Consider the following 27,215-nt stretch of genomic DNA (forward strand, 5'->3'; position numbering starts at 1 on the left):
GAATGAAATGAACTTTTTAACATCTGCTTTGCAGGAACATGGTCGGGCTGACTTGATCTCTGCGATAAAAAATAAAAAAATAAAAAAATCGGAGTGTATCCAATGAAGGTATTATTCAAATGACCCGCATGAGCGCACAAGCGGAAGGGGATTAAATGAAACATTTGCATTTCCGTGTGATTCAGATCGGAGCGTTATACCCGGCGCCAGTGTTGAGAGTATTTTACATAGAGAGTTTGCTGCCGATTAAAAAGATCGTCACTTCTATTTTTGAACTGTTTTCATGACATTTTACTCGGATGTAAGCAACGCGGCACAGACCTTTATACAGATCAAATGAAAACATGCAAACAAGAGATAAAAAAACACACACACAAAAACATGCAAATCTTGTAGTGATAATATAATACACTAAATATTAAGAACTTAGTGTAAGTAAAGTTCTTACACTTTACTTACACTGTGTAAAAAGATAGACACACCTGTTTTGTTTTTTTTTGTTTTTGTTTTTTTCTTACTGTCCGAAGTTAAATCAGACCAAACTTCTCTTGTTTTAGGTCAGATGGAATATATAAAATTGCTTCTATTTGCTACATGTCACAATAATGAAAATATCCATATATCACATATTTATTCATTAATGTCTTCCAGATCAGAAAAATTACATACAGAAAAAATACAATGTTAAACAAGGAGGAAAAGCTATGGATGATAATCTTATGGCTTTGGAAATCTCTGACAGGTTAACTGAGACATTTGTGTTAACTGGAGACACACCTGTGGATGTATTGTAAGACTACACCTCCAATACACTGCTTGCTGGTTTGAATCAATGGGAAAGTAAAAAAAGAAGAAGAAGAATATAGAAAATCAGCCACTATCTAAGGAAGATAATTGTGGCGCTGCACAAGTCTGGTTCATCGTTGGAAAAAGATGTCCAGATTCTTGGAGATGCCGCATTCAGCTGTTCAAACAACACGTGTAGACACGATGGGAAGGTCCAACCATCATCATCAGAAAGGGAACGGGTTCTGTGGCCAAGAGATGGATGTGTTTAGTTGAAAAATGAGCAATGAAAAGCTACTCAGCAAGGAAGGAACCCATTGATACAAAAAAGCATGAAGAAGCAATATTTCAGTTTACAGGCCTTCGTTATTTGGGGGCATGTTCATGCCATTGCTGTTTGGCCATTGCTACATCTGCAGGAAAAAGGGGGACGCTTGTAAGCATTGAAACAGCATCCCAGCTGTGAAGCATGGGGATGGCATCATCATGTTTTGGGGCTGCTTTGCTGCAGGAGGAACTGGTACACCTCATAAAATAGATGGCATCATGAGGAAAGAACATTATGTGCAAATGTTGAAGCAACATGCTGAGACATCAGCCAGGAAGTTAAAGCTCAGGCACAAATGTGTCTTCTAAAATAGACAATAGCTCTCAACGTACAGTCAAAGATTTTTGATATGGCCATCAGGCAGGACAGATCTCGATTCTCTAGACAATTTGTGAGCAGATCTGAAAAGTCGTGTGGGAACGAGGCGGCCTACAAACCTGACTGAGTCACATCAGTTCTGTGAGGAGGAATGGGCCACAACTCCAGTTAAACAGAAGCATGTGGAAGGAAACCCAGAATGTTTGACCCAAGTCTTACAGTTCAAAGATAATGCTACAATATACTGTAGATATGCATGTAACCATATGGTGAGGACATTAAGAAATAAATCTCACAACATATTCCTTCTTCCATTATTCTGGTATTTAGCTAATAGAAATAGTAGTTCTGGTAATACTGCCAAGAAAAACTTTACCCCAAACAGCATTGAAGCAGGTAACACAGGTAAATGTCCCTGTGTTACGCATAACATGCTGTTTATTGAAGGACAGCTTCCATATTCTGAATTTCCCTTTAACCAATTAGGGAAAATAAATTATTAAGTTAATGTGGTTATTATCTACAGCACAAAGTAAACAAGATTTGTCCATGTTCAACAAGTAAAATAAAAAAATGTGCCTCAAGAAGCATTGATTTGTGAAATACTTTGTAAAAACATATCTAAATTTAGCTCATCTTAATATGGGATATCCCTCTAATCCTGTAGATTTGGAAAATACAAACAGGAAGCGTCCAGCCATTTACCTTTTGGAAGTAAATGCACATCAAAAAATACATTTATGACCAATAAAATAGTGGCAATAAATAAAACAGTAACAAAATGTCAAATAGATATTTGTTTTTTGGGGGGGGAAAAACAAACCAAAACGTAAAAAACATGCATCAATTAATATGTTTCTGAAAATGTAAAATAAAAAAAATAATATAAAAACACAAGCATGAACTTTACTGGAAATAAAATGACTGGAGACAATGGGCAAGTTATCGCAATTTAGCTGAAACGTCATTTAGACCCTAAAAGGTGAATAATATTGGAAATAACTGAGGACACAATACAGTAAAATACGTTGTATATACTTTCAATTAATTTTAACAACAAAAAAATAAAGTGTTGCAAGACGACATTTAAATTAACTGTTTCAAAGTACAACAGTAAGTTCGTATCTTTTTGTATGAAGTTTTGACTGGCAAGTTGTCAGAGCTTTTTCTCCACCTAGTGGTCATTTTGTAAAACTACACTGAGTATGTCAACCTCATCCTTAAACTGAGACTAAATTTCTGTTAAAACAGCGGCGAAAACCATTAAAAATATAAAACTTTTATGCAGCACAGTAGATATTTTCCAAGGAAGAATGAGTGTATATATCTTTTAATAGCTGTGCAAATCTGGTGGTGGATATGGCAACTGTGATTACAGGAAGTGGTAGTATTACTTTTGGAAGGTATTGTATGTGTGCAAATCAACTGACTTGCAATTTTAACAATAAATAAATGAATAAAAATCTGAGTTTTCAGTAAAGAGTACACTTTAATCCCACCCAGCATCTTTGGAACCAGGTGAAGACGTCATGAGTCGAAAAGCTGGAGAAAGACCTAACTGAAGCTCCGGAGTATTTGTGTTGAAGCTGCGCGCAAAAAAAATGAGGCATCAGTCCAAATAATTTACCTAAACAATATTTTAATGATGTTAATCATCAGTCCATATATGTTAAGAGTGTTAACATGATTATGAGAAACAGCCTCCAACAGTGTCACAAGTAAAGTAGTCAGAGGGAGACAATTTTAAATATCCATAGAAAGACAACACACTCAAAATAGAATTACTTCATTGAACCGTATATTTTTTTTGTTTTGTTTTTCTTTTTTTCCTTCTGTTTTTGTTCACATTAGTTACAAGACTTTAACCGGTACTGTATTTACATAGTGCAAAAGAATAAAGAAAAACACACACACACACACTAGCTTTCAATTAGCACATCAAAACACTTTGATGGAAGTCATTGCACACACACACACACACACACACACACACACACACTCGGCGTACCTTTAATTAAACCAGAAATACTTTCATTATTTCAAAGCATGAAGTATACAGACAACCCCCCGGCACAGGGCCTCACACATTGCATTTACATCTCTTAAGAGTCTGATTATTATTATTGATCAAATACCATTATCAAATTGGATTCCAAGTCTTCACATGTTCAAAGTATTAAATGGCTTTAGAAAAAGGATGATTGCGTTTTTGTTTTTTTTTATACAAATCTGAATTTTGGGTTTTCTTTTTATGCCTGTATTTACAGAAATAGGTCCATAAATTTGTGTTAGACTGGAAACTTCTTATCTTTACTGGTGCTTGAAGTTGGGTGAATAAAAAAAAAAAAGAAAAGAAAAAACTGCTTATTAAATCTGGAATTGCTCCATTGTGATTCATTTCAGTGAAACAGAAATGGATATTAAGGGAACTATCAATGCGTTTCGGTTACCAGTAAACTGGTAATTTACCAAATTTTCTAGACAGTAAAGTGGGCGTTTATTTACCCAAACACTTGTAAAATACTTTTTTTTTTAATGGAAACATTAATCTCAAGTGTTCATAATAGAAGAGTTGTGTGGACGACAACCTCTTTCCCGTTGGGGGAAAATAAACACTTAAGAAAACAAATAAGGATCACTTTTCTTTCTCTTTATGAAGCACAGGTCAGGGATTTTACATTTCCAATTCATTGGAAAACCTCTAACACTTTCACACAAGGCAAGATCAATATGACAAATCATTAAATGCTTTAGTAGAACCACCAAGACAAGGTTATATTCACAAATCCTATTTTGCTTCTTAGAAGTAAAGTTATTCAAATAATCTAGGTACAGAATGAGACACTCATTGTTTAGACATTAAAAACACTCTGTGGAGACTGATGGATGGGAAGGAGGAGCCATTTTGGTTCCAACACAAAAGCCCCCCGACACTTTAGAAGCAGATGACAAAACTGATCAGGTAGTAAATGCAAATCTCTCTATCGCTTGGTAAGCAAAAAAAAAGAATGAACAGGAGAAAAAAAACAAACAAAAGAAACAACGTATTTAATATACAGATAAAGCCAATAAAAGAGCAAAGTGAATCGAACGCACGAGTCTGTAAAGCACACACACGCAGACGAAATATATGTAGAGCTGTAAACCTCGTCAGAGCTCTGGATGAAGAAATATTCCCCAAACTCCGCGTCGCTCCCAACACTTGCTCCCAGAAAAAGTCTCTATAAAGAGTTCAGCTTCAGAGGTGAAGGGAAAAAAAACAAGTATCAAGTTTCCCCCCCCCTCTGGATTCAAGTGTTGCAGGTTCTGGGTTGAATAAGGGAGGGCACCCTTGTTGTAGTGTGAGGAGTAGTTTGGTCTGTGAGCTGGTCAGATCTTCTGCGACGTGTGTGAATGTTGGTCGACGGGTTGATTCCTGAGATAATGCCTGGTGTCAGAGGTCACACACGGAGGAGACGGAGGGATGAAGGACAGACGGGATGCGGAGAGAAAACACTGGAGTGGCTTCAGACTGAGGCTTTCTTAGCTTCCACCTGTTCTTTTTCCTCCACCTTCGGCTCCGTGACGTCTGCCGAGTCCAGGTCGTCTTCGTCGCCGCTCTGCCCCCTCTCCTCTTCGTCGTCCTCCTCCTCGTCCTCTTCCTCCTCCTCTGTACTTTCTTGGCTTTTCCCAAGGTTCAGGTTTTCCAGGGTCTTTGACACCCACGAATCGATGCGACTGCTCAGGGTGGGCACTTCGACAGAAATAGGTTCCGGAGTGTAGTCTTCCTCCTCGTCGTCCTCCTCTTCGGCCTCCTCCAACATCCCAGGGACCAGGGTGGAAGTGGTGGAGGTGATCGAGGAGGTCAGCGGCCCCCTGCAGCTCCCGTCCAACGATCCCGTCTCCGTGCTCTGAGAGGCCAGCTCCAGCCGGTCGTCGGCCCGGACCTCGTCTCTCTCGGCGGGACCCTGCGTCGGGGGGCCCGTCCTGGGCTGGGGGGCAGTGGAGCCTGGAACGACGCTGCTGCTGGTGGTGTTGGTGGTGATGGTGCTGGTGGCTGCTGATGTCTCACTGTTATTACTCTGGGAGGCTGCGGAAGCCGCGGGGCGACACGGCTCCGTCTCTACAGGCTCCGGCGCATCTGATGATTCCATCATGCTCCTCCAGTTCGTCTCTGAAAGAAAAAAAGAAAAGAATTTTCTTCCATTTTTTATTTTAAATTATTTATGTAGTTTTTAAACAGGAAAAGATTAAAACTAAAATAAATCAGGCCTGGCTCAGCGTAATCGTGGTTTTACAGCAAGTTCCTGTTCTCCAGATACCCAACATCACACTATTATATACTACAGACACACACGCACACGACAGGTTACAGAATAGAAGAAAAGCAGCATTTACGCAATGGACACCTAACGGTGATTACAAAAGAAGGTGTGTAGATGGACTTTATACATTGTGGAATGTTATTCCATGCTTCAGTATAAACATAGAAAAATTGTCTGTGGCTGTCACAAAATATTTAGAATCAGACATACCGCATAAACCTATTAGAAAAACTGCAAATGTGCTAAGCGTCAATGTTACACTCAAGTTTTTAGGATATTTCCCCATTTCTGGCAATAAGAGATGGGACTCCAATTATAAACGCTACAATAACCTCACTGTATCAGCAGGTGACAAAAGCACACCAACCAATTCAAAGCAAGATGATTGAGAATATGTTCTCCATGTTTGTATCCTCTGTCCTGACCAAAAAGAAATGTATTCTTCCCGTCACCTTGTGGAGGAACACATTTCTCTCCTCTATTGGATTAGTTTTGGCTCTTCTGTGTGGATTTGGAAATTCAGAAGAATCTTCATCATTTCAGCATTATTAGTCTGACAGGCTGCTTGCCTGTTCCAGAAAGTTACATTTAAGTCCTTTTAGAGATTTTTAAGACTTCTATGAATGAAATGTAAGACCAACATGACACATTACCAGATCCATTTGAAAATTTTAATTAAAAAAAAAAAACATTTTATTGTCATCAATTCTTCATGGGAATGACCGAAAATAAAACTTGACTAAATTAAATTTAAGACCTCGGACGAAAATCTAGTTGTTTTTAAGACCTTTTATGTTCTTAAAATCAGATTTTTCAAATTTTAGCCTGTTTTTTTAAAGACATTTAAAGACCCCACGGCAACCCCGCTGACAGAGACTCGGACTTTCTGCAAAACTCTAAATTGTGAACAGATATCTAGCTACAGAGAAGTCTGCTCTCATTCTTGTCTCTCTAGACAAGAGAAAAAGTTAGCATAAAATTCAAACATAACCCAAAAGCCAGACATGAAACATGAGCTCACCATACTCCTTTTCATTGACCTCTGAGATGGGCTCAGAGAAAATGGAGCAGAAAGAGATGGCGGAGGCAGCTGAGTGGTTGCGTGAGTGGCCCATGTGATGTGGGACCTTCTTGTCATTTTTCAGAGCCTCCTCGGCCTGCTCCTGCTCCAGGGCAGACACCATGTCCTTGTAGGCCTTCCTCGCCTCTTCTGTCAGTGACACCAGACGATTGAAGAGACCCTGAGAGAAAGAAAAAAAAGTATGACAAATAAAAAAAAAAATCATCACAAATAATCCTGTTTCCAGGATCCCTGAAGATTTTTTTTTTTTAGTCCAGAATAATATTTCGAGAGAAACTTTGAGAAATGAAAGATTTTAGAGTGATAGCGATGCTCTACCTCGGCCCCAGAGTAGTTAAAAATTCCCACAACGCTAACAGGCACCAGCTTGTTGACGCAGCGTCCAAGTGCTTTCCTGCCCAAGGCAAACACAAACGGGATCTCTTGCTCTCTTGCCATGGCAATCACATTATACAACGCTTCATCCAAACCACCTGCAACACATAAAACAGTTGGAACCTCAAATCGCCTCAATAACGGGGTGCAACAACACAGTAATTTGGCTTGGGAGCATTCGGTACCTATTACACTGCTGGGTTTTAAATCCCTTTGCATGCGACCAATTATTCACACACCTGGTATTAAAATTATTTCATGACTTTTCTAGTCATGATTTTTGGACTAAGAGGGAATTTCTCTCCATAAACATCCACATCATTGCAGCTTAGTTAACATGCAGTCACTTTAAAAGGATTTTCTTCTGTTAAAACGGATGAAAATGACCCTCAAATTACTGACTGGATTTATCCCTTTTGCTTGAGCGTTCTACACATCCCAACTCTCACCTTTAGCTTGGATCTTCTCGCAGTTGGGAGAAATGATGACACACTTGATCTTGTGCAGCTTCATGTGCTTGGTGACCTCTCTGAGGCCCATGACCAGCCGACGTTTAGATTTGGCTTTGGTGGGGTCTTTCTGGTAGACCCGCTCCTGGAAGCGAACCAGCTCCTGCAGCAGCAGAGTCACGCTCTCATCGATCTCCTTACTCAGGACTTGGTTACAGTACCTACAATGAGGGGGGAGAGGTGAAAGGTTATAGGTCGTCGTTACGTTAGTGGGAACTACTGATGCCTCAAATAGCACCATAAAGGACGAAGCTGCCTAAGATAATCTCAGTATTTTAGGCCAACATATAATTCAAGAGTCGATCTTTGAACTTTTTAACAAAACAAATATTTTCCTCCAAACTGGTGCCTGGCTGCAGACCCCAGCGGTGCATGAGATCACATTGCATAAGTCAGCTAGGTTTAGCGCTATCTGATCAAGTGTCAAATCTACCGTGGCGAATAAAAGCTCCTGCGTCAAATGAGCAGAGTCATAAAAGGTTTCACTCTAAAGTTAGACAAATTTTCTGTCTGGTTTCCTGTTCAATGAATATCTGTTTATGGAAACATTTTGTGGCATGCTAATCTAACTCTGCACCTGCGTGTGCTAATGAGCCGACTCAGCCAACCAAGTCCACTTTACTTCATGCTGCTTCAATCACACTCTACTGTGACAACAATGTCGATATCTAAATGAATGCATTATAAATAAGACGCACTTGTAAATGGAGTTTCTAAATACAAGTCATCTGGAAGTCGCATGAAAACGTTAGTTTCCACTGAGACATTTTAAACAAAAGGGTGTAACAGAGTTTTTCTTTGGAGATGCAATCATGACTCAAAAGAAGTTTAATGCCATTTTCGTCAATATTCTGAAAACCTATAAAAATTAAATCAAGAAATAGGAGCTTTATAGTACGTATTTATGTTTTGCTACAGGTATCTTCATACACTTTAAATGGCTAATATATGCTAACATTTCATATTGATTTCACATTAATTTTTGTTCATTTTTTTCATAACAAAAGTTAATTTTGTTAAACTTTTGTTTGTTAATTACCAAGAGTTTAATTTTTATTTTTTACAATTAACAGAAGTTATTTGTGAAAAAGGTAGTTGTCATAGTGACTCTAATAAAGTGCAAAGAGAAACAATAGTTTTAGACTTAAGCAAATTAGCTGCTAAAATAGCTTAAGAAACATCCTTCTGCTTTCACGTCAGGCTTTCAAGCCAAACTGTGGTCGACTTTTGCAGCTGGTAAAGAAAGCTCACACAGCTGCTCAAAACAACCTACACAGATAACTGCGTATCTTTGCTGCAATTCATTTTCAGAATGAATTGCCATTTTGAGAAAGAGGAAATGCCTTCAGCCTTATGGTAAACAACAGATAAAAAAATTTTGAAAAATCAGAAATATTCATCAAAAGGTCAACATGGTGTGATGTGAGGATTCAGCGTCCTGGCATCTGGATCTCAGAGGAGGAGCTTTGGCCACAGAGGCCTTTTGGAGACTTTAAAAGAAAAAGGAACAGACAGCTAGAAAGCGGTGGGTTGGGACAAAGGGCCTTTAAGTGAGAGCATGGAGGAACAAAGCTGTGTTTGAGACGTCAGGCATCCAGTTTTACTAAGTGCTAGACATTTGTGCCACAATTCTTTATTGTCCTTTCCCACCCATTAAAGCCACCCATTGCTTCTCACAGCCAAGGTGCTTTTGAGTGGGACATACATTTGCTGAACCAACAAATTCTGCCCGCCGAGTAATGAATATATCCAGACATCCAAATACCAGAGATTGCTAATAACATTTCCACGTGGGGTCGGAGCGGGCACTCACTCTCTGAAACGTCGGCTGTGGATCTTGGTGATGGCGTTCGAAGCCATCGGGCTGCCGATTCCGGAGCTGGCAGGAGAACCTTGTGACACCGGAGTGATGCTGTACGGGGAGTTCTGGCTGGCCGGGGACAGGGAGCCGTCGCTGGGGACGCTCAAGCCGTTTTCTGTCACACAAACCACCAGCAGAAAACGTTTTATTAAAAACATTTCAACTTAAAAAAACTCATGCTAACAGCCCTAGAAAAGAATTAAACATTCCTGAAACCTCTATCGAACTTTCAAACCAATATTAGAGAATTAGATGAGCCTATGGCAATAGTTGTATGTAGTTTTATAATTGCTTAAAATGTGTAACATGCAAGATATTTTAAAGAACCACTTGCAAATAACGATTATTTTAGTAATAGATTAAACTATCAATTATTCTGATGATTAATCAGATCTAAAGAAAGGCACATTCGAGAATTATTTTTTTTATCTAACCACTTGAGCCTTTTTAGACAATCTTAGAAATACATTAAAATATGCAAATGTAGTAAATTCTTCCTAAATAAGAAAAAATATTTTATAACACATCAATCCTTTAGTAAATTTGAACCAGGTGAAGCTAAAACTGCCACTCGATTAATTTTGGCTAAAACCTATTTACAGACAAAGGTTTGTTTTTATTTTTATCTTAAATGCTAAATTATATATTTTTTGTACAGTCTTAGCTTTATTGCTACTCTGACTATGTTGTTTTTTTTCCAGTCTGTATCCTCTAATGATTAATCAACTACTAAATTAGTTGATATTTCAATAATCAATAATCACAATTAATCTTTGCAGCCCTAATTCACAATATATTAATCAATTTTTTGGGATTTCTCCAAATTATTCTTTCTATGATCCAGTATCAACGCAGTAAAGTCTGCAGCATTTAGTCGAAGAGTAAGTTCCCACAGAAGGAGAATAATCTGTGTGTTGATGAGCTCACCTTCCTGGGACGCCGGCTCACGTGACAAATCATCGGTAAACTGGAGGCACTCGTCTCCGTGCTCGTCAGGGCCTGCAGAGTCTTGCTCTGCACATGACTTTCCTTTCTTCCCCTCACGCTCTTTTAAGATAATCTAGAAAACGCAAAGGAGGGAAAGGAGAAGACTGTCAACGTACTGTATAATTCCACAAGAAACAAAAACAAAGAAAAACAAGTTTTTATTTCTCTAAGCAGTTGTAGATTATTAAGTTTAATTTGCTAACTTTTTTAAGGGCAGTGGGGCGTTTCACTTTGGGAATTTCTCTCTCCTTCCCCCTCTTTACTCGCGGTGCAGTGGAATCCAGAGCGTTGTGTGGGGCCGAGAGTGCTTGTTGGTGACCCCTCAACATGGACGGCACACTGGTGGAGCCCGAGCTGTGGAATGGAGTGGTCGTTCCAACTGGGAAGAGCAAGAGACAGGAAACACGCCACCAGTTATTCTAAAATAAGGGCATCATGTGGAAAAATCCAAGATTAGGCCGCTGACTTTCTGTCATGTTTTTATTGAAGTATTTCCTCTGCAAACACAACAAATACCTGTAAAGGATAGTGGCTTTGTATTTGTGAGTTGTCTGGCCTTCATAGCCTGCTGTTGTTTTTCCAAAGCAGCTAACATGTCTCCCAAGTCGAGCTCAACCGAGGTTTTACTCTTCTTCCCCGCTGCTTTGGTGAACGCTTCCTGCAAGAGCACATGCTAAACCAATTAGAGGCCGCAGAGGAACAAAAATATTATTGCACATGTGGCGCTGTGGATCAGAATGTTTTGTCCATACCTGTAATTTCTTCTGCTCCATGCTGATTTCAGAATACTCCTGGGCGGTGGCCAGGGCAGCTGCCAGAGCCTTCTTCCTCTGACTCTTCGCCCTCTTGGGAACGGAGGTAGTGATGGGAATGGGTGTCTGCACAATGTTGATTGGAGAGTTTTCTGGTAGGTCATCCAGCTGCAATGCGCAACCATGATGATCTTAGTCAGAAACACTTTTTTTTTTGCTATTGAGCAAAGACGTTGGGCACACCAAGTCCAGAGCTCTAACTCCGAAGACGACTCAAAAGAAGAAGGCTTTCTCCAACATGATAAAAAGACTCATCTGAGGCAGTTTTGGTCGATGAGATATTTGACTGTAAACCTACAGATATGTAGAAAGACATTTCTCTCACCAGATTTTTAGGCAGTTTAGGTTGTGTGTGCGTCTGAGGCAGAGCAGGCTCAGGTTTAGTGCTGCGTTGGACAGATCCTCCAGCTGCAAGATCTGGAAACTCATCCTCATCCTAGAAAACACGCGGAGGTCGTATTAGTTTAGTTATTTTTGAAACACGGAGGCTGAAATGCCTTTGTCTTGCTAAAATTCACACAGAAACAGACCAATGCTTCATCTAACCTCAAAGTAAAGCGGCTCTGGAGTGAGATCCCCACCAGTGGCCACTGCTGACTGGACTATTTGCTCTGATTGGTTGGATGTTAAATGTCCAGAGTAACCATTATGGAAATCCTGGTGGGAAAAAAGTAATTCAAGTAAATAAAAGGTTTACCCATCACTACTTGTGGATCTACTCTGGTAAGAAGGGCATGATAGGAAAGGAGCCGATATAAAACTACAGTCATAACCTTCGTTGTTTAATTTAGATGCAGTGTAAAAACTTTACTTGTGGCAAATTTCTCTGTTCAGGAATCTTCCTCTGATCGGCTCGGTGGAACTGGCCATTTCGGTCCCTCCAGTACTTCGGAGTGGCCTGAGATGCCACATTTACCCAGGTACCTGCTGGCAAATAAAAGAAAATGTTAAGGTATAAGAAAAAATACCAATTAGCAGTGATGTATTATTCCTACATTATAAAAAAAAATCTGAGGGACTAAACTTACCTGTCACCACACCAGTTTCCACTCCCTAGGAAAACAAAGACATAAAAGAATTTAATATGATGAGCAATTAAAAGGTTAAAATAATTTCAGGTGTAATTAAAAAATGTTTATAAGATGATCTGTGGGAATAAAAATATTAAGCTACATGATCTCATGGTTATCAATAGCTATTTTCTAGAATATTTTGTTAAACATCTGCATTTTTCAAGCAAATTTTAAAGCAAGATCTGCCAACGCGGACGTTCGTGTTGTCTTCCTTTGGAGATGACGATGCAATGAGTCCTAATCACACTCACTCACCTAAAACTCCCTCTCCTATTTGCTTAATTTAATATTTCAATAATCCATGAGAGTTGTAGATGTTCTCACATGTGTGCCTCAGAACATAAACAGTTTTAAGATTTAAATATTTTGAAGGACGCTTTAAGCACACTGTGAAACTTTATTAATGTTAAAAGCTAACAGACAATTTGAGTTATAGGTACATTTAAACTGGTATGATTGCAGTCACATAAAACACAGCAACACACCGGGATGCACTGGGCCGGGTTAAAGGATAGAGGTAAAAAAAACAAACAACAAACTAATCAGTTCTGTATAAACGTCTAGATTTTTTTTGATCTTCGGCTAAGCACAGAAAACTCAACATACCATCGGCGTAGCAGTGTTCTCTGGAGTTCGCTGTGTCACTCCAGTGGCCTGGTTGTGTTTGGGACTACAGTAGCCGCTGTCGCTGTCGATATCTGCCTCGCTGGCACCCTGCTCGTTGTAGCCTTCTGCCGGGTGCGAAGCCCGTCTTCTCTTTGTTCGGTTTTTCCACATCTGTGGACTAACCTGCTCAGAGGCACAACGCCCCGTCACTTCACCTGGGAAGTCTGAGGGGGGCGAAAAAAAAAAGATAAGAATGTATTTTTCATTAAGAGACAGACCCTGAAGACCTGGTCCAACTAAACAAACATTAAGAATGACTAACATTTACAGGGTTTGTGCACTTTTTCCCGCAGAGTAAAATTCAAGCACTTTTCAAGCATTTTCAAGGTAGCTTTCAAACTTTTACACCACAACAGGGAGGTTCAATTCACTAATATAAGATATAATTTATTACTTTTATTAATAAAATCTTGTGATAGTATTCTATAATGTATGGACGTAGTAAGCAAAAGTCTCTCACACACCCTAACTGCTGTAACAATGCCATGATAAATTTAGGCTTTTAATCAAATGTTCGATTACACTTATCAAGCCCTTTCAAGGACTTTACACAGAAATCAAGCACTTTCCAAACCTTGAAAACACCCAATTGAATTTCAAGCGTTTTCAACGATTTCTAGCACCCGTACAAACGCTGCATTCAGAAAACCCCAGCTAAGATAAGCTATTCACATAAGGTCACTCTCCCAGCAGAGACTTGATTGGTGACATCATGCGCTGCACGCATGTTCCCATCTCTCACTGGAATCTGAGCATTCCAGTTCTTCTCGAGGTTAAGCCGAAGCATCGTCAACATCAACAATAACAGTAAGAGCAGTACCAGACACTGCTCTTACTGTTATTGTGTCCTTGGTGGCTGACAGGAAAAGCGCTTTGTCATGATGTGAAAAGCAGCAATCTTTTAATAACCCTGGAATGTGGTCATCGCATGCTTCAATCAGCAAGAGGACTGAAGTCTAATCCTGGGCTCACATGAGATTCTCATGAACAGCATGATAACCGTCAGGAAAAATACAACACAGGTAAATCAAGCTTTTATAAGCTGGTTATAAAGTACGGTTATCTGCTCATGTAGTCAGCTTACAGTTAGCTGCTTAACAAATAAGTTAAGATGGCCAACTTTAGCTTTGCATAAACTTTAATAAACAGTTATGGGCAGTGCTCCTTTAGATACCACCCAGTGACTGCCTGTGTTTCCAAACAGCTGAATTTGTCATTTTTCTCACCAAGGGAAATGTGTAATCCCTCCTTCTGCCAGCTGACAGGTAGTGCACAGCAACAGTCTGCATTCTGGACTGAAATTGACTTTGTATGTACTGGACGACATAATTTGAGGTAGGATTTAGTAAGCATTTGCTTCTCCCTACTCCCTTTTGAACCAGATATGAATATTTTGTATGTTTTATTATTTGTGTTTTCGCCTCATTTTATTTCTCTCTGATATTTTACATGTTTGAAATAAATAAAGAGAAGTTGAGGTGGCGTGAGATCACGGCGCTGGACTTAGTATGTCCAACCAAGATCTCTGCTGCATTAGTGATATTCAAACTAGTATTTACAGCAAAGCCTCCAAAACATAAAAACAGTTGAATTCTAAAATAAGTGTAATTATTGTCGTATTGTTCTTACCAGTCTGTTGAGCTGCGTCCACCAACATAACAGTCTTGGTCCGACCGTCAGGCGTTAATGTGCACACCTCCTTTTGCATGGCAATGTGTCTAGTTGGGGGCCGACGACCTCTTGGAGCCTGGCAAACACCTAAATGTGGCTGCTGGAGGAAGTGAAAAACGGATGTTAACCGTCCGTTAAAGCTACAACAAAATGGCCTCAATGCAGCAACAGAATGAGTGGAAAAACCTTGTTGAAGCTCCACACCTTAGTAAGAACATTCGATCGGGGAATGCCCCTCCCTCTCTGGCTGGTCATCCCATACGTAGGCCCCAGCGGCAGAGGCCTTTCACCGACATCCGCTGACACAGGACTGACCACCCCGGCTTGCACTGGACCGGCGTACGTCCCAGGGAAGGGCTGGTAGAAACCCATCACAGGAGGGCACGGTGCAGGCATGATCTGGTAGTAAGCGTAGTCATTGGAGACGGGAGGCTGTGGGGAAGACAAGATGGGGTAGGCCAGGTATGGACCTCCAGGGCTGGGGTTAGGCTGCGGCCAGCGAAGCTCCCCTCCATTGTACATAGGATGCTGCCTGTAAAGAAGCAGATGGTGAATGTCCTGTTTTGTGATTTCACTAAAGACGCAAAACTGAATTAACTCAAGTCCAGGCTGAACAAGGCCCAGATTCCTTTAGCCAGAGCGGTTAACATGCATGATGTTTTTATGTGTGGTTTGCTCCAAGCATGCACACAGTACAAGCAAATGCTGATAAAGATCAACGTGACATTTCCACAGCCTCAGTCTACTATAGTGGGCATTTCCTTGCATTCAAATAGTGGGAAAGGAAACAAAGAAACGGATGCGTGCAGGATACAGACGATCAGCGTGGACAAAGGAAGCGTCGGTGGAAACATTCGTTTATTTTGGTTCAAAATAAACACCAAAACTGGTGAGGCGTCCAGTTCTAATTAAGGCATTTTGGAGAACAGAGGAATCCGGTGGTTCTGACTAAGTAAGATGTTTAAAAAAATATGATAATTCTGTTGTGAAACATAACATGCTGGAAACAATGTTCTGCTTTTATAGCAGCAAACCTCATTCTGAGAAAACATTAAATCCAATTGTCTTAGGTCAGCCATTTTAGGGCTTATAGAGTTTGGACATTAAATAATAAAAATGAACTACATGTTCTGGTGCTTTTTCACCCCCACAGTGAAAGCAGCACGGTACCTGTTGGGTTGGTTTTCCTGGACGAATGGGTAGCAGGTGATGAGGTAGCTGGGTATGGGTGCAGCCTCCACCCCTCCGCTGCCTCCCCCTCCTCCGCCGCCGCCCGCCTCGCCAGAGAGACTCATGCTGACCAGTGATCCTTCAAAACCTTTCCTCAGTGGGATAAATGGTTCCACTTCAGGTGAAAGCTTCACATCCTGCACAGACGCAAACGAGCAACCATTACTGCCCCGCGACGAGCGACGTCGAGTAATCACCAGCTGCCAAGATGCATCTGAGAAACAAACAGCTGTAAACAGCGGAGATCCGCTCGTCAAATTGCTATCGGGATATCGACGAACGGCTTGAAGAGGAGGGCTCTTTTTCGTGGCAGCACCCAACTCTAGAGAGGCTATGGCCTCCCGTCACATTTGCCAGTCATGGGCTAAAGTAATAAACCTTGACAACAAAAGTGAACACCTAATTTACAGTGCTGGGCAAAAGTCTGAAGGCAGCCCTCAAATATTTACACTTGGAGACTCATTTAGGAATAATTCTTTCAAAACTGGGTCAAGCATTAGATTCCCAAGCTCTCTGGCCGAATTTCAAAGTTCTCAGTCCTTGATTTTTTTATTATTATTATAGTTTAGTAACATACATATTTTGTATTTTTTTTAATAAATATACAAATAATCATTATGTCTGCCAGCCAGTCTAAACTAAAAGACCACCAATCCAGACATTACTAACCTTGGTGGCAAAAGAAATAAAAATGTGTTAACAATTATTTGATCTTATTTGATAATGGATCAAATAATCATAATATTAATTTATTATTTTATATCTGTGAACCCTGATCAGTGGTGAGGAAATGATCAATTCAGTTTATAAAAACTTAAAAACAAATTAAAAATATTATGAACAAAAGTAAAGGAAGTCTTTAAAACACCTGAAGAGAGCTGAAAGACCACACAGAACTAGGCTCCTTAAACACTTCAATGAAATAAAATTAAGAAATAAACACTTTGCTCTGTAATTAATATGTGTTTTAAGTCTGTCATTTAAATTTTTTTAGAGACAAGAAAATTGTTTTTCCAAAGTCAGCTTACATAATGCTGCACGTCAGAGATAATCAGTCAACGCACCTTTAGGTTTATAACTTTAGTGTGTCGAGCTGATCACATCTGGAGGTATATTTACTCTTAGTCATGCCGTCACTTTACAACCCTACTTGTCATTAACCATAAAAAAGTCACATGATACAAGGGTCACAATTTCTTTTTTCCATGACATAATGCTTGTTTTTTTCCCCATGACGCATCACTGACAAAAGTTCAAACCAAAACTAAAAAACTAAAACAAATGCCTAAAAATAACACTGACGGGAGGAAATTCTGGCTTTAGTCAGAGCAAATATATTCTTAGAAAACTCTTAGCCAACCTAGATTAATCACATCTACTTTTTTCACCAAAAAAAGCTATTATTTTATCAGGGGCGAATGAAACACTCTCTAATCTCTAAAATATGACAATGCAAGTGATAAATGCCAACTCTATAATCATTTTCTTTCTTCTCAGAATCATAAGACCCTGTTTTAGACTGACGTGCTAACTCCAACGTGACGTCACCTTTGCTGTAAAAAGTTAATGACCGGTCACAAAAATACTTTGAATGCGCTTCTTAATTATAGTTGTTACTTAGAAAACGGGATCGGCTAATGACAACATTGGCAGGTCGAAGCTTTATAAGAACAAACGCTGGGAAAATGGGCCACAGATTTCTGATTGATCCATCGCTACATTACACTAAGGGTAATTGTAAACATGCATTCAACATGCTCCTAAAACTGAATTACCTCGTTAAGAGAAGTTGGTTTGCTTTATATCTGCAATTATTTTTAAACTCTTGCAAAATAAAAAAACATCTAATTACACCAACTAATCATTACCTTCGCCAGCGAGGCGAAAAGACCATCAATCCAGATTTTAGTAACCATAGTAGGAAAATGAGCTGCTATTTTTTTCCTTTATCTTTTTAATTAATTTTTATTATTTTTTCCTTTTATCCTTGGAACTTTTTCTCTCTGAGCACTTTAGTTAATGACAAGCCTTTAATTAACAGACATTACAAAGTATTCACTTGATCCGAAACCAACCAAAGCAATGGTTTTGACATCTGGAAGCATAATTTGTTATCTCCTAACACCCTTTGCTCCACGTCGTGGTGGCACTTGTTGTCAAACTGCAATTTGCCATTTTGCAAAGAAAGAAGAGGTGACAGGGTTCAGCGTACAAAGATGTCCCCTCTCTCTGAAGCCGTGGTTGTGGTGGATGAATGGAGTGTCAGTGCAGCCACTGGATGTTGCACAGACAACTATTGTCTCCCACTGCTGGTGTTTGTGGGTGGTTTCTTCACTTTCCCTTAGGTGACTCTGAGACCTCAACCCATCCAGTGAAGATAGAAGTCTACCAGATCACTCAAGAGGCCCAAATTATGTTTAAAAATGGCTCCTTAAAAATGGAGCCAAAAATGGACATTTCTTTCTTAAACTTCTCAAACCCAACATAGCGGTAATAGTCTTCAAATCTAAAGTGATGTGGCCACAGAGTTTAACAGCGCAGTAGCTCTGGAGTTGTGCGATCTTATGCTGTTGCTGATAGTGTGCCGTTATAGGATTAAGTGTGAGAGGATAAGGCAGGCACTGCATCACGGGATTAGCTAATTATCCAAAAGAACGCTACATGGACTTCTCATGTTAATTCTGAAAACAACACCACCACAGGGGGTAGACAAGCATGACCAAAGAGAGATATGTGGAGAAAAACCAGAGGTTTCATCTTTCCGTTCCAACCATGGGTGGATCAGTGGGTATGTGTTAGTGAGAGGGAGGGTCGCTGAGAAAAGCTGCGATTGTTAAAAAGGACAATGAGGTCAGACCCAGATGTGCATCCGTTTGGGATGACAGAACCAAGCTAAAACGACCGGGCTTCTCTGAGCTCACTGTTTGTCCAAACATTCTGAAACCATGGGAGAGTATCTGATTCTATACTGAAATTGAGCTATGTGGTTGCCACACAGCATACTACAACTTTGTAGACATTTTTTTTTACAAAAAGAGCTGACATCTACCATGGCATTGTTACAGCAGTTAGGTTTTTAGGGCAGGATTAAATATAAAATAAAGTAGATTACTTCCTTAAGTGCTTAAATCGCCTAGTGCCACAGTATCTATGAGTCCTGTTAGGTTCTTGTAATCCAGGCTGCTTTCTGAGATCATTGTGCCACAAGTTATTAGGGTTTGGAGATTAAAACTCTACATGTCTTTACTGTTATGGGTCTTGTTTTTACAAATCTAAGAATCCTTAATCCTAATGTCTGCAGACAACGTCAGAGGTACTAATGTGTTTACTGCTTAATTCACTCAAGTCAGCCATTTATATAAGACGTGAAAGTTCATTTAGCACGACTCGTTTGACCAGCTGTGAGTCATGCAGGACTACTATGTAATGCTTTTAGCGGCAGGTTAAATTGAAGCTTTGGCTTTTAAAAAGGGAGGAAAAATCCGATCGCAACCAAAGTGAACTTTCTGCATAGCTGAGAGCTGCAAAGGAATGACAGACATGCAGAAGAACCAGACATTCCTCTCCTGATGGTCCACGCACTGAAACGTCTCCGCCTCTCATGACAACAACACTCCTTTCTGACTGAAACCTTCCAGATCTGATTTGTCTACATCCAAAAACTGATACAAAAGTGAAGATATATATATATATATACATAAACGAGGTTACACCAAGAGGCAGCCGCGTCTTATGACAGCTGAGAGATATTAAGTTAGCTTCTGCTAGCCAACAACGCTAGCCTGCAACCACGGCGGAATAAAACGCGAAGGAATGCGGTTATAATTATCACTGGTGGTTTGGTGGCATAAACCAAACACAGTCCGTGGCTAAATAATAATACGGCGTTGCGGGTTCGTAAGATACATTAACGCCGTTTTTTTTAGGTTAGCTTACTTAGCTGTCGCCTGTCTCCAAAACACCTAAACCTATCTCTCGGCTAGTATCGAATAAGATTCAAGAGGGCATTTGAACGCAACAAAAAGTGACGACGCAGTTGTTATTAACAACAACAGTGGTTGTTTTGTTTTTTGTTTTTTTTTTGAGGGGGGCAACTGCAAAAAAAAAGTCAAAATTTCGGCCTCGATAACCCAAACTAACGTTGCCCCGTTTCTTTCCACAGGCTAAAGCGTTAGCTGAAGCCATCAAAAACAGAGCAACAATAAACCGTACCTTAATGTCACCAGCGTCCATGTCAGTCACCGACTCCGCCACAGACCGTCATTGATCACTACGCGGACACTGTCAGGACGGAGCCCATTTGAGTTTCTTCATTGTAAATAATATCAACCACTAAAGCCTAAGAGCAACTCGCTGCTCACACGGGCTCCACCGTTAACTGTTGCTGCTGCGTCAGCTGCGAGCGTGAAGCGCCGTCTGGCTACAAAGGGAAAACTGCTGTCGATGAGGAAATGGGAGGGGCTCAGCATCATTTCCCAGCCGGCGAGTCAAATCAGAGGGCCGGAGTTTACGCTTCAATTCAAGCTGCATTTGACATGCAGGATTTTAACCTGCTAATACACGTTGCAACCCGCTTACATTCAACGACAACACTCACACTTTAAGGCAGATATAAAAATAACACGGTTGTTTGGATGCCGTGAACTATCTAATATTCTTCAAACTTAATACACTTAGCTACGTCGTGTCCTATGCAGTACATTTGTCAACGTGTTAATGACGTGTTTATCCACATTCCCACAAACTGGTGTTGCACAACGTTACAAGCACCTTTCTGCGCCAGTAGACGGATACCACCTAACAGATAAACTCCCCCTCACCGTTTGTCACCGCTCCCACCCAAATCATTCGGCGGCTGACTGTGAAGGAATGGACCCAGTTATCTGAAACGGAAGCTGTCAAACTTCGGATATATATAATCAGAATTATATAAATAATTCAGACCTCGCACCATTTACAGACATTAAGATGTTTCAATTTGTATTTTATTTTCATAAGTACTAAATCACCCATGAAATTTTTAGGTGCTTTCTAAGGTTTTAAGTCTACTTAATACGTAATTTAGCTATGTAGTAAAAAACAGCATAAAAAAAACATAAATTAATTTTGTGATGCAAGGAAAAACAAAACATAAAGTTAGATATATAAAATTCTAATTCCAACTACGCCTTATTAAGATAAAAATGCTTCAAGAGTAAATATCTCATTCGCAATTCCACATTTATCTTAGGACACATTTTAAACCTTACTGCTACCCGAAAGCAGCTCAGACCTTTTATAGTGCCGAGGGAAATCAAGTTTATTAACAGGCAACAGTATACATTAAAATGTTGTGTACAGACTTTCATACACATTTTAACTTTTTATACAACCAAGATATTTGTCTGCTGCACCTGAAAGACACGGCCAATCAACGTTAAAAAAAGAACCAAAACAAAACAAAAAAAACAGGAGTCTGTGATTTCCTCTCATCAGAACAGAAAGAAACATGTTCCTGGGGTTCATGGAGTCCTCGTGAAACTGATGCATTCTCAAAACCCGAGCTGTGTATCTCGTCTGAGCAGATTTACTCGTAGAAGCACATAAGCATACATTATGGATGTATTCAAACATGCCATTTTCCTTTGTCTCTTTATTCGATATGCCATCATGTGAGCTTGCTAACAATGGCTTGGTTCAAGGAGTTCAGCTGATTTGTCCATTTGTCTAACGCTGTGTAGCGAGCGCCTCCTCTTTTCTGGTAGTCCAGTTCTAGAAGCTGGTTGACCTGGTCGATTCGTCCATGGATCGTGCTGTGGAAAACCAAAGAAAGGGCATTTATTGCGGACACAATTCAAAACTGTGACATATTTATAATTTAAAGATTAATGTTTAGTTCATTTACAGGCAGGGAGATCAGGTAAACTTATCACAAATACAACAAATGACAGGAAATTAGTTGGCATAAACAAAAGGAAAGTTACATTAAACAGGTGGTTTCACTTCCTACTGTCTCAGTTATTGTTCATTTTTACAAGTGAAACATTACAGCTTGAATATGACGCTGTATGATGATGCTGAAAAGGTGTATATGGTCTGCAACACTGCTTGCATAATTAGCACAGATCAATATAACATGCACACGAATGGCAGAAAAGAAAAGAACCTTGTACATAGCATCACACTGACTTCACTGGTTTGCGTTCCCATAATGCATCCTGCTGCCGTTTGTTTCCAGCTAAACTAGTGTGACAAATCTGCAATGTATTTACTTTTCTTCTGAAAGTATTACATTTCAGTCTTTTCTTCTGGTAACTAATGTAATATTTTCTTACCTTAATTTCCTGAGCTTCCACTGTACTTGTCTCAAACCCTTTTTGAAAAGGAATGTTTAAAACCTACAAGCAATTAAGCCTTAATTACCGATTAAACAATTTGCATTGCTTAACTCTTACAGGTCAAGGGATTCCAACTATGAGGAAACATTGATATTTACAGGAAAGCAGGTGTTTTTTTTTCTTCTTTTGTTCTTGTTCTCAGCACACAAAGGCCAAACTTACTTATCCAAGATGCACTGCACCAGCAAACTCTCCACGTCGCACACGTCAATGTTTAACTCCTGAAACAACACAGAGCAGACATGTTCTCAAACTGGTTAAAGATGTATGAGTGAACACAGAAAAGCAACACATAAGAGGTCCTACATTGTACACACTCTATAATGACAGCGACAGGGTAAACAAAACATCAAATATATCACCATAGGAAGACTGCAATTCTGAATTCCTGTATGTAATTTGTAAAAATACACATTTGAGTAAGCAGATCAATCTGAATTCACAAGTATTGATTTGGTCAGGTAGCCATAAGTTTGAGCGTCTGACAAAAAATCTGTCAAGTCCTAAAAGTTATGGTGCCAGGAAATAGGCACATATTTTCAGACTCACCTTAGAAATGAAGGGGATGTGTATTCTTGTGTATGGTTTGATGAGTTTGATAAGGACTTGAGTTCTAATGTTACGCAGGAGCTCTGAAACATCACATAACATCACACATTTTAACGACTGTTCAGGCAAACTGACTGTGGTCACGTCCTCGACTCACCCTCTATGTGCTCTCTAATGAACGGGTCGTCCATTATGTTACTGTGATTTGTCTTCAAGATTTTCTCAAACTCGGTGATGTCATTGTTCTGGTAGGCGCTGAAAAAGGAAAACAGTCTCAGTTGTTTAAATAGTTCCCATGTTTCTGGGATCTCTGGGACCTCAGTTCCCCTCCCCAGCCACCCCGAGGGTCATCAAACATATTGCACATAATATAAATATTTCTTCTAAACTCTATTCTTGTAATAGCTTTGGGTTTCCATTCTTAGTTTCTTATTTATCTTACTAAATCTTAAATATGTTCTCGGAAAATGAGACTTTACTGACAGTATCTGGTATCTGTGTAAACACTGGAACAAAAGCTTGCAAAAAAAGAAAGCAGGAAATGTGTAAAAGCTTCACATTTCTACAAATTCTATAAACTGCGTTGATAAAGAACTGTTCGGTCATTTGGAGTGAATGGTTTTATAAACATTAATGTTCTTGCTAAGGCTAAGCTATAGATGATTTCCACAGAGACAAGAAAAGCTGCTCACACTGGTTGTACGGTGCTTACAGAAATATTCACATCCCTTACATGTTTTCATGTTTTATCTGATATACCGACATAAAACAGCAAACACCAAAAGCAGAAGGAAAAGGTGCATGGTTTTATTTTATTAAAGTCTAAAAAAAACTGCTGTGCTTTCAACAAATAAACAATTTCCCCCTGGGTATCAATAAAGTATATTCTATTCTATTCATCCCATTAGACTCACATAGGACAACTTTTTATATCATAATTTTCATAGTATCACAATAAAAGGGACTGAGTGCATATATACATCACACTTCATTTGCATATTGATTCTTTGGAAGAATTGTTCACAGGAAAATTTGTAAATCTGGTATATTTTTTTTAAATATTTCACATTCATCTGTTGCTTTGCATTGAGTCTGTCTTAAAAAGTTCCAATAAATGTGTTAGCTGTAATGTGAGAAACCCAACAATGTGTAAATACTTTTGCAAGGCGATACAAAAGTGGCACGGTGAGCATCTGTCCAAAGGACAAAACCTTTGCATGTGAAATATCAATTCATATTAACTTCTATTCTTATCATTACAAACATATTTCTCACCGAACTTGCTTCACTCTTAAAATTTCTTAGAGCAACATGTACAACCAAAGAAGTAAAACTCTTTTACTTCTTCGTGTGAAGAAGTGTGAGTTCAACAGACTCCAAGATAAACATCTACTGTCTATAATTCTTAAAGCTTGTCTAAATCTCAGTAATTATTAAATATATCAGTAAATATTAACATTTCAGCCCTCTTATTATAGTTATGCGTTCATAGATGGACACTCACCTTACTAAGTTTGTCATAGCTAGGATCTCTGGGTCGTTTTTGTATGGTTTGGCCTTAGGGGGAGAAAAAGAAGTTAAAATTTGCAAAAAGTAAACGTTAAAGTATACTTTATTACCCTGATTAGAATTGTTTCTGCTGGGTTTTAAAACAAATGTTAACTGTATGATCTGGTAGTGCAATCATTCCAGCTCCCACTGGCATTATTTAACTGAAGTCCAATATGCTGTACAAATAAATAAACATAATCTCCACACCTCTTGAGAATCAAAAGGGTTTATCCCCGACTTCATCAGCATGTTGGCCAAGACCAGGTACTTCAGGCACGTCGTCCTTCGTGGGCTTCCGGACTCGTCGTAGTTTTTGAAGGCCTCGAAAAAATCCGTGTGCGCTTTCTCGAACTCGCCCTCTCTTAGATGCATCTTCCCTCCACACTCTGGCAGGGACCAATCGAAGACGAGTTATTCCACAGACAGCTTTAGGATCGCAAAATGTTACGGCGCACGCAGCTCAAATTATTGATCTATTTTTTTTTAAAAAGAGAGCAAACCTCTAATAACTCCCATTATGAGAGGGTGAGGGATAGCAGACTTAATGTGAAGCGACTGCTCATACAGCGCTTTCAGTTTCTTGTTGTTTTTCTGTGCAGTGTACATTTGGATTTCCAAAGCGTAGATCTCCAGTAGCTGTGTGCCTTTTTTCAAGTCATCCTCTCCGTCATCTGTCTGGATTTAAATACAAATATGAATGAATAAAGCAATATCTACTTAATCAGTCAATGTATGAGTCAGACCTGTGTTAAACTAGCCTCTGACCTTAAGAGAAATATTATTTCATGCACAATATTATTTAGATTTATTACCTGACATGACTGGTGAAGTTGCCTAAGTATTTTCTGAAGTTTTCCATACTCTTCTCTCTCCAAGTACAGCTTTCCCAACTAAAGAAATGAAACAGAAAGGAATTGTAAAGGACATTTTACTAGTAATTGGCTGTGTATGACTGAGGATTGATGCTTGTGTACCTTTGTGTTGGTTTTAAACCACAATCTGTCGTTTTTTGCATCCTTCAAAGCCTCCAATGTGGTTTCATAGAACTCCTGCAGCAAGTCCATCTGTGTTCAGAAAGGCAACAATTTAAGATGCACAGAAATTCAAACAGCAAAAACGAGATAGAGTAGTAGAGTGATAAACGTGTATCTGTATATTTTGTAAAGATTGGCTGCATACAAAATTATTGAGATCTCTGCAAAAGTCAATATGCACATTTTTTCTCTTTTTAACTTTAGGGAAGGATTAGTTAAATAATAAGTTGACACGTATCTATCTGCTACTGTAGAAACATACCTGTTTAGAGGTAGAAATGTAGTCCAGAATGGAGTTGATAGACTTTTCTGAGTAGTTCCTGGTAACAGCACTTCGGATGTATGTAAGGAGCTGCTTGTACCTGTTCATCATTTCTGGAAAATTGGTCTATGGTGTTGAGAAAAAAAAACAAACCCAAAAAAGACCATGACAACAACCCTGATTTAATGGAAAGGAGTAAAATAATTCAATTAAGCATGCGGTACATGACTTACCAACTTAAAGTTGATTTTTATCATCTGCTTAAGAGCTTTGAAACCCCATTCCCCCTTTTCTCCCTCTAGTTCCAATACCTGTACAGAACAAACATGAAGAAGTCTATGCATACTTTGCTCTAAAGACACGTAAATAACAGATTGCTTTTATGGAGCTCAACTGCACCTTTTGGAAACTGCTAAGTGCTGCTTTGGGATCGTCCTCCTTCAAGGCTTTGGAGTTGTAGTACTGGTTCTCCAAGTCCACATTTGGCTCTGAATTGCTGTCCTCTGAATATTCCTGCGTTTATAAGAATCAGTATTGATCAGGGTATCAAACTGTTCCCTTCGTGAAGCAGAGGTAAGCATGGTAGGTTCACTGGCTAACGTGCAGTTAGCTAACAACATGACTTCGTAACTTCCCCTAAAATAAATTATCGTAACGCGACGTGTTTTCTCAAGCACCTCTGTCAGTGACAGCGTTAATGCTTCATGATATTTCTCTTATGTCAGCCTTTACTAACAATAACACCAGCGGGGAAGCTAACGTTATTTATATAGTGACAGCTTCACGTTAGCTAAGAGCTAAAGCTAACTAGCCCCGTGCTGTCGGGACTTTGGTAACAGCTCTCAGCGGATAAACGATGTAAATTTAAAAGTCAAACAGGTGATAATAATCTTAATTACCAGGTCGTAATCTTCTTCATCATCGCACATGAAATCATCTTCCATATCAGACATTTTGATGGGGTTTCTTGTCCTTTTTCAGGGACAGTCAGCAGCCGGGGCCTGTGGTATGTTTTGCAGAGAAGTGGTGAGGAGGTGCGGTAAGAAGCAGAGACACACTTTCGGGCATAGATGGCGCTATTGCACCGCCTCAGGTGTCCTCAGATGTTTTTATGTTGTTTTTTTTTTCTAACATGTCTTCTCCAGAAACTCATGACCAAACATAACCAAATCAAATCTAACCAATTCGTAAATACATATTTTTGTGTGTCATAGTAATTCATTTAAAAACATACTTAAGAATTAAAAAAAAAAGTATCCGTATTTGTTTCTCTATGTCCGTTATGTATTGAATAAACAGTTAATTTATAACTTGGTAATGAAAGTTCTAATTCATTATATGTTAAAATGATGTGATAATTTCAAAATGTATTGAACTTTTCACTATTGATTGTACTTCAATCCATCATTACATAATATATAATCATATAAACATTCAGCGC

The 27,215-nt window shown here is 39.3% G+C and overlaps 2 protein-coding genes across 4 annotated transcripts; both read right to left on the bottom strand.

The window, feature by feature from the left end:
* Positions 1–3,051: 3,051 nt before the first annotated feature.
* Positions 3,052–20,416, bottom strand: secisbp2l (SECIS binding protein 2 like). Of its 3 annotated transcripts, none has more exons than XM_023332322.1 (18): positions 20,214–20,416; positions 15,942–16,138; positions 14,976–15,303; positions 14,730–14,868; positions 13,041–13,264; positions 12,390–12,414; positions 12,173–12,288; positions 11,908–12,018; positions 11,687–11,797; positions 11,302–11,469; positions 11,066–11,207; positions 10,753–10,928; positions 10,490–10,622; positions 9,515–9,677; positions 7,642–7,862; positions 7,136–7,290; positions 6,758–6,977; positions 3,052–5,585 (listed from the first exon to the last, which is right to left on the bottom strand). In XM_023332322.1, exons 1-18 carry the CDS (start codon positions 20,232–20,234, stop codon positions 4,939–4,941), a joined length of 3,297 nt encoding a protein of 1,098 aa, XP_023188090.1. In that variant the 5' UTR covers positions 20,235–20,416; the 3' UTR covers positions 3,052–4,938. The 3 variants fall into 3 exon arrangements, with proteins under 3 accessions (XP_023188090.1, XP_023188091.1, XP_005799803.1); XM_023332323.1 differs by having other exon boundaries at positions 12,173–12,285; positions 14,730–14,871; XM_005799746.2 differs by having other exon boundaries at positions 14,730–14,871.
* Positions 20,417–21,274: 858 nt separating this feature from the next.
* On the bottom strand, positions 21,275–26,826 carry cops2 (COP9 signalosome subunit 2). Its single transcript, XM_005799747.3, has 13 exons — positions 26,674–26,826; positions 26,174–26,287; positions 26,008–26,085; positions 25,775–25,900; positions 25,453–25,542; positions 25,291–25,368; positions 24,979–25,153; positions 24,686–24,864; positions 24,432–24,484; positions 23,085–23,182; positions 22,928–23,010; positions 22,541–22,599; positions 21,275–21,793 (listed from the first exon to the last, which is right to left on the bottom strand). The coding sequence occupies exons 1-13, from the start codon at positions 26,725–26,727 to the stop codon at positions 21,649–21,651; spliced, it is 1,332 nt and encodes a 443-aa protein (XP_005799804.1). The 5' UTR covers positions 26,728–26,826; the 3' UTR covers positions 21,275–21,648.
* Between the last annotated feature and the right edge of the window lie 389 nt (positions 26,827–27,215).

Source organism: Xiphophorus maculatus, chromosome 4 (assembly GCF_002775205.1).
Source record: "Xiphophorus maculatus strain JP 163 A chromosome 4, X_maculatus-5.0-male, whole genome shotgun sequence".
In the NCBI taxonomy this organism is placed as follows: domain Eukaryota; kingdom Metazoa; phylum Chordata; class Actinopteri; order Cyprinodontiformes; family Poeciliidae; genus Xiphophorus; species Xiphophorus maculatus.

Bases quoted from the DNA above. Each gene is read 5' to 3' on its own strand.
- secisbp2l (XM_005799746.2), bottom strand. From the start codon at position 20,234: ATGGACGCTGGTGACATTAAG. The intron at 11,798-11,907 runs GTTAGATGAAGC...CGTGTTTTCTAG, and splicing joins CAGAGCCGCTTTACTTTGAG to GATGAGGATGAGTTTCCAGA. The intron at 10,929-11,065 runs GTATTTGTTGTG...TGCTCTTCCCAG, and splicing joins AAAGCCACTATCCTTTACAG to TTGGAACGACCACTCCATTC.
- cops2 (XM_005799747.3), bottom strand. From the start codon at position 26,727: ATGTCTGATATGGAAGATGATTTCATGTGCGATGATGAAGAAGATTAC. The intron at 25,154-25,290 runs GTAATAAATCTA...ATTTAAATCCAG, and splicing joins AACTTCACCAGTCATGTCAG to ACAGATGACGGAGAGGATGA. The intron at 22,600-22,927 runs GTGAGTCTGAAA...GTGTTGTTTCAG, and splicing joins ACATCCCCTTCATTTCTAAG to GAGTTAAACATTGACGTGTG.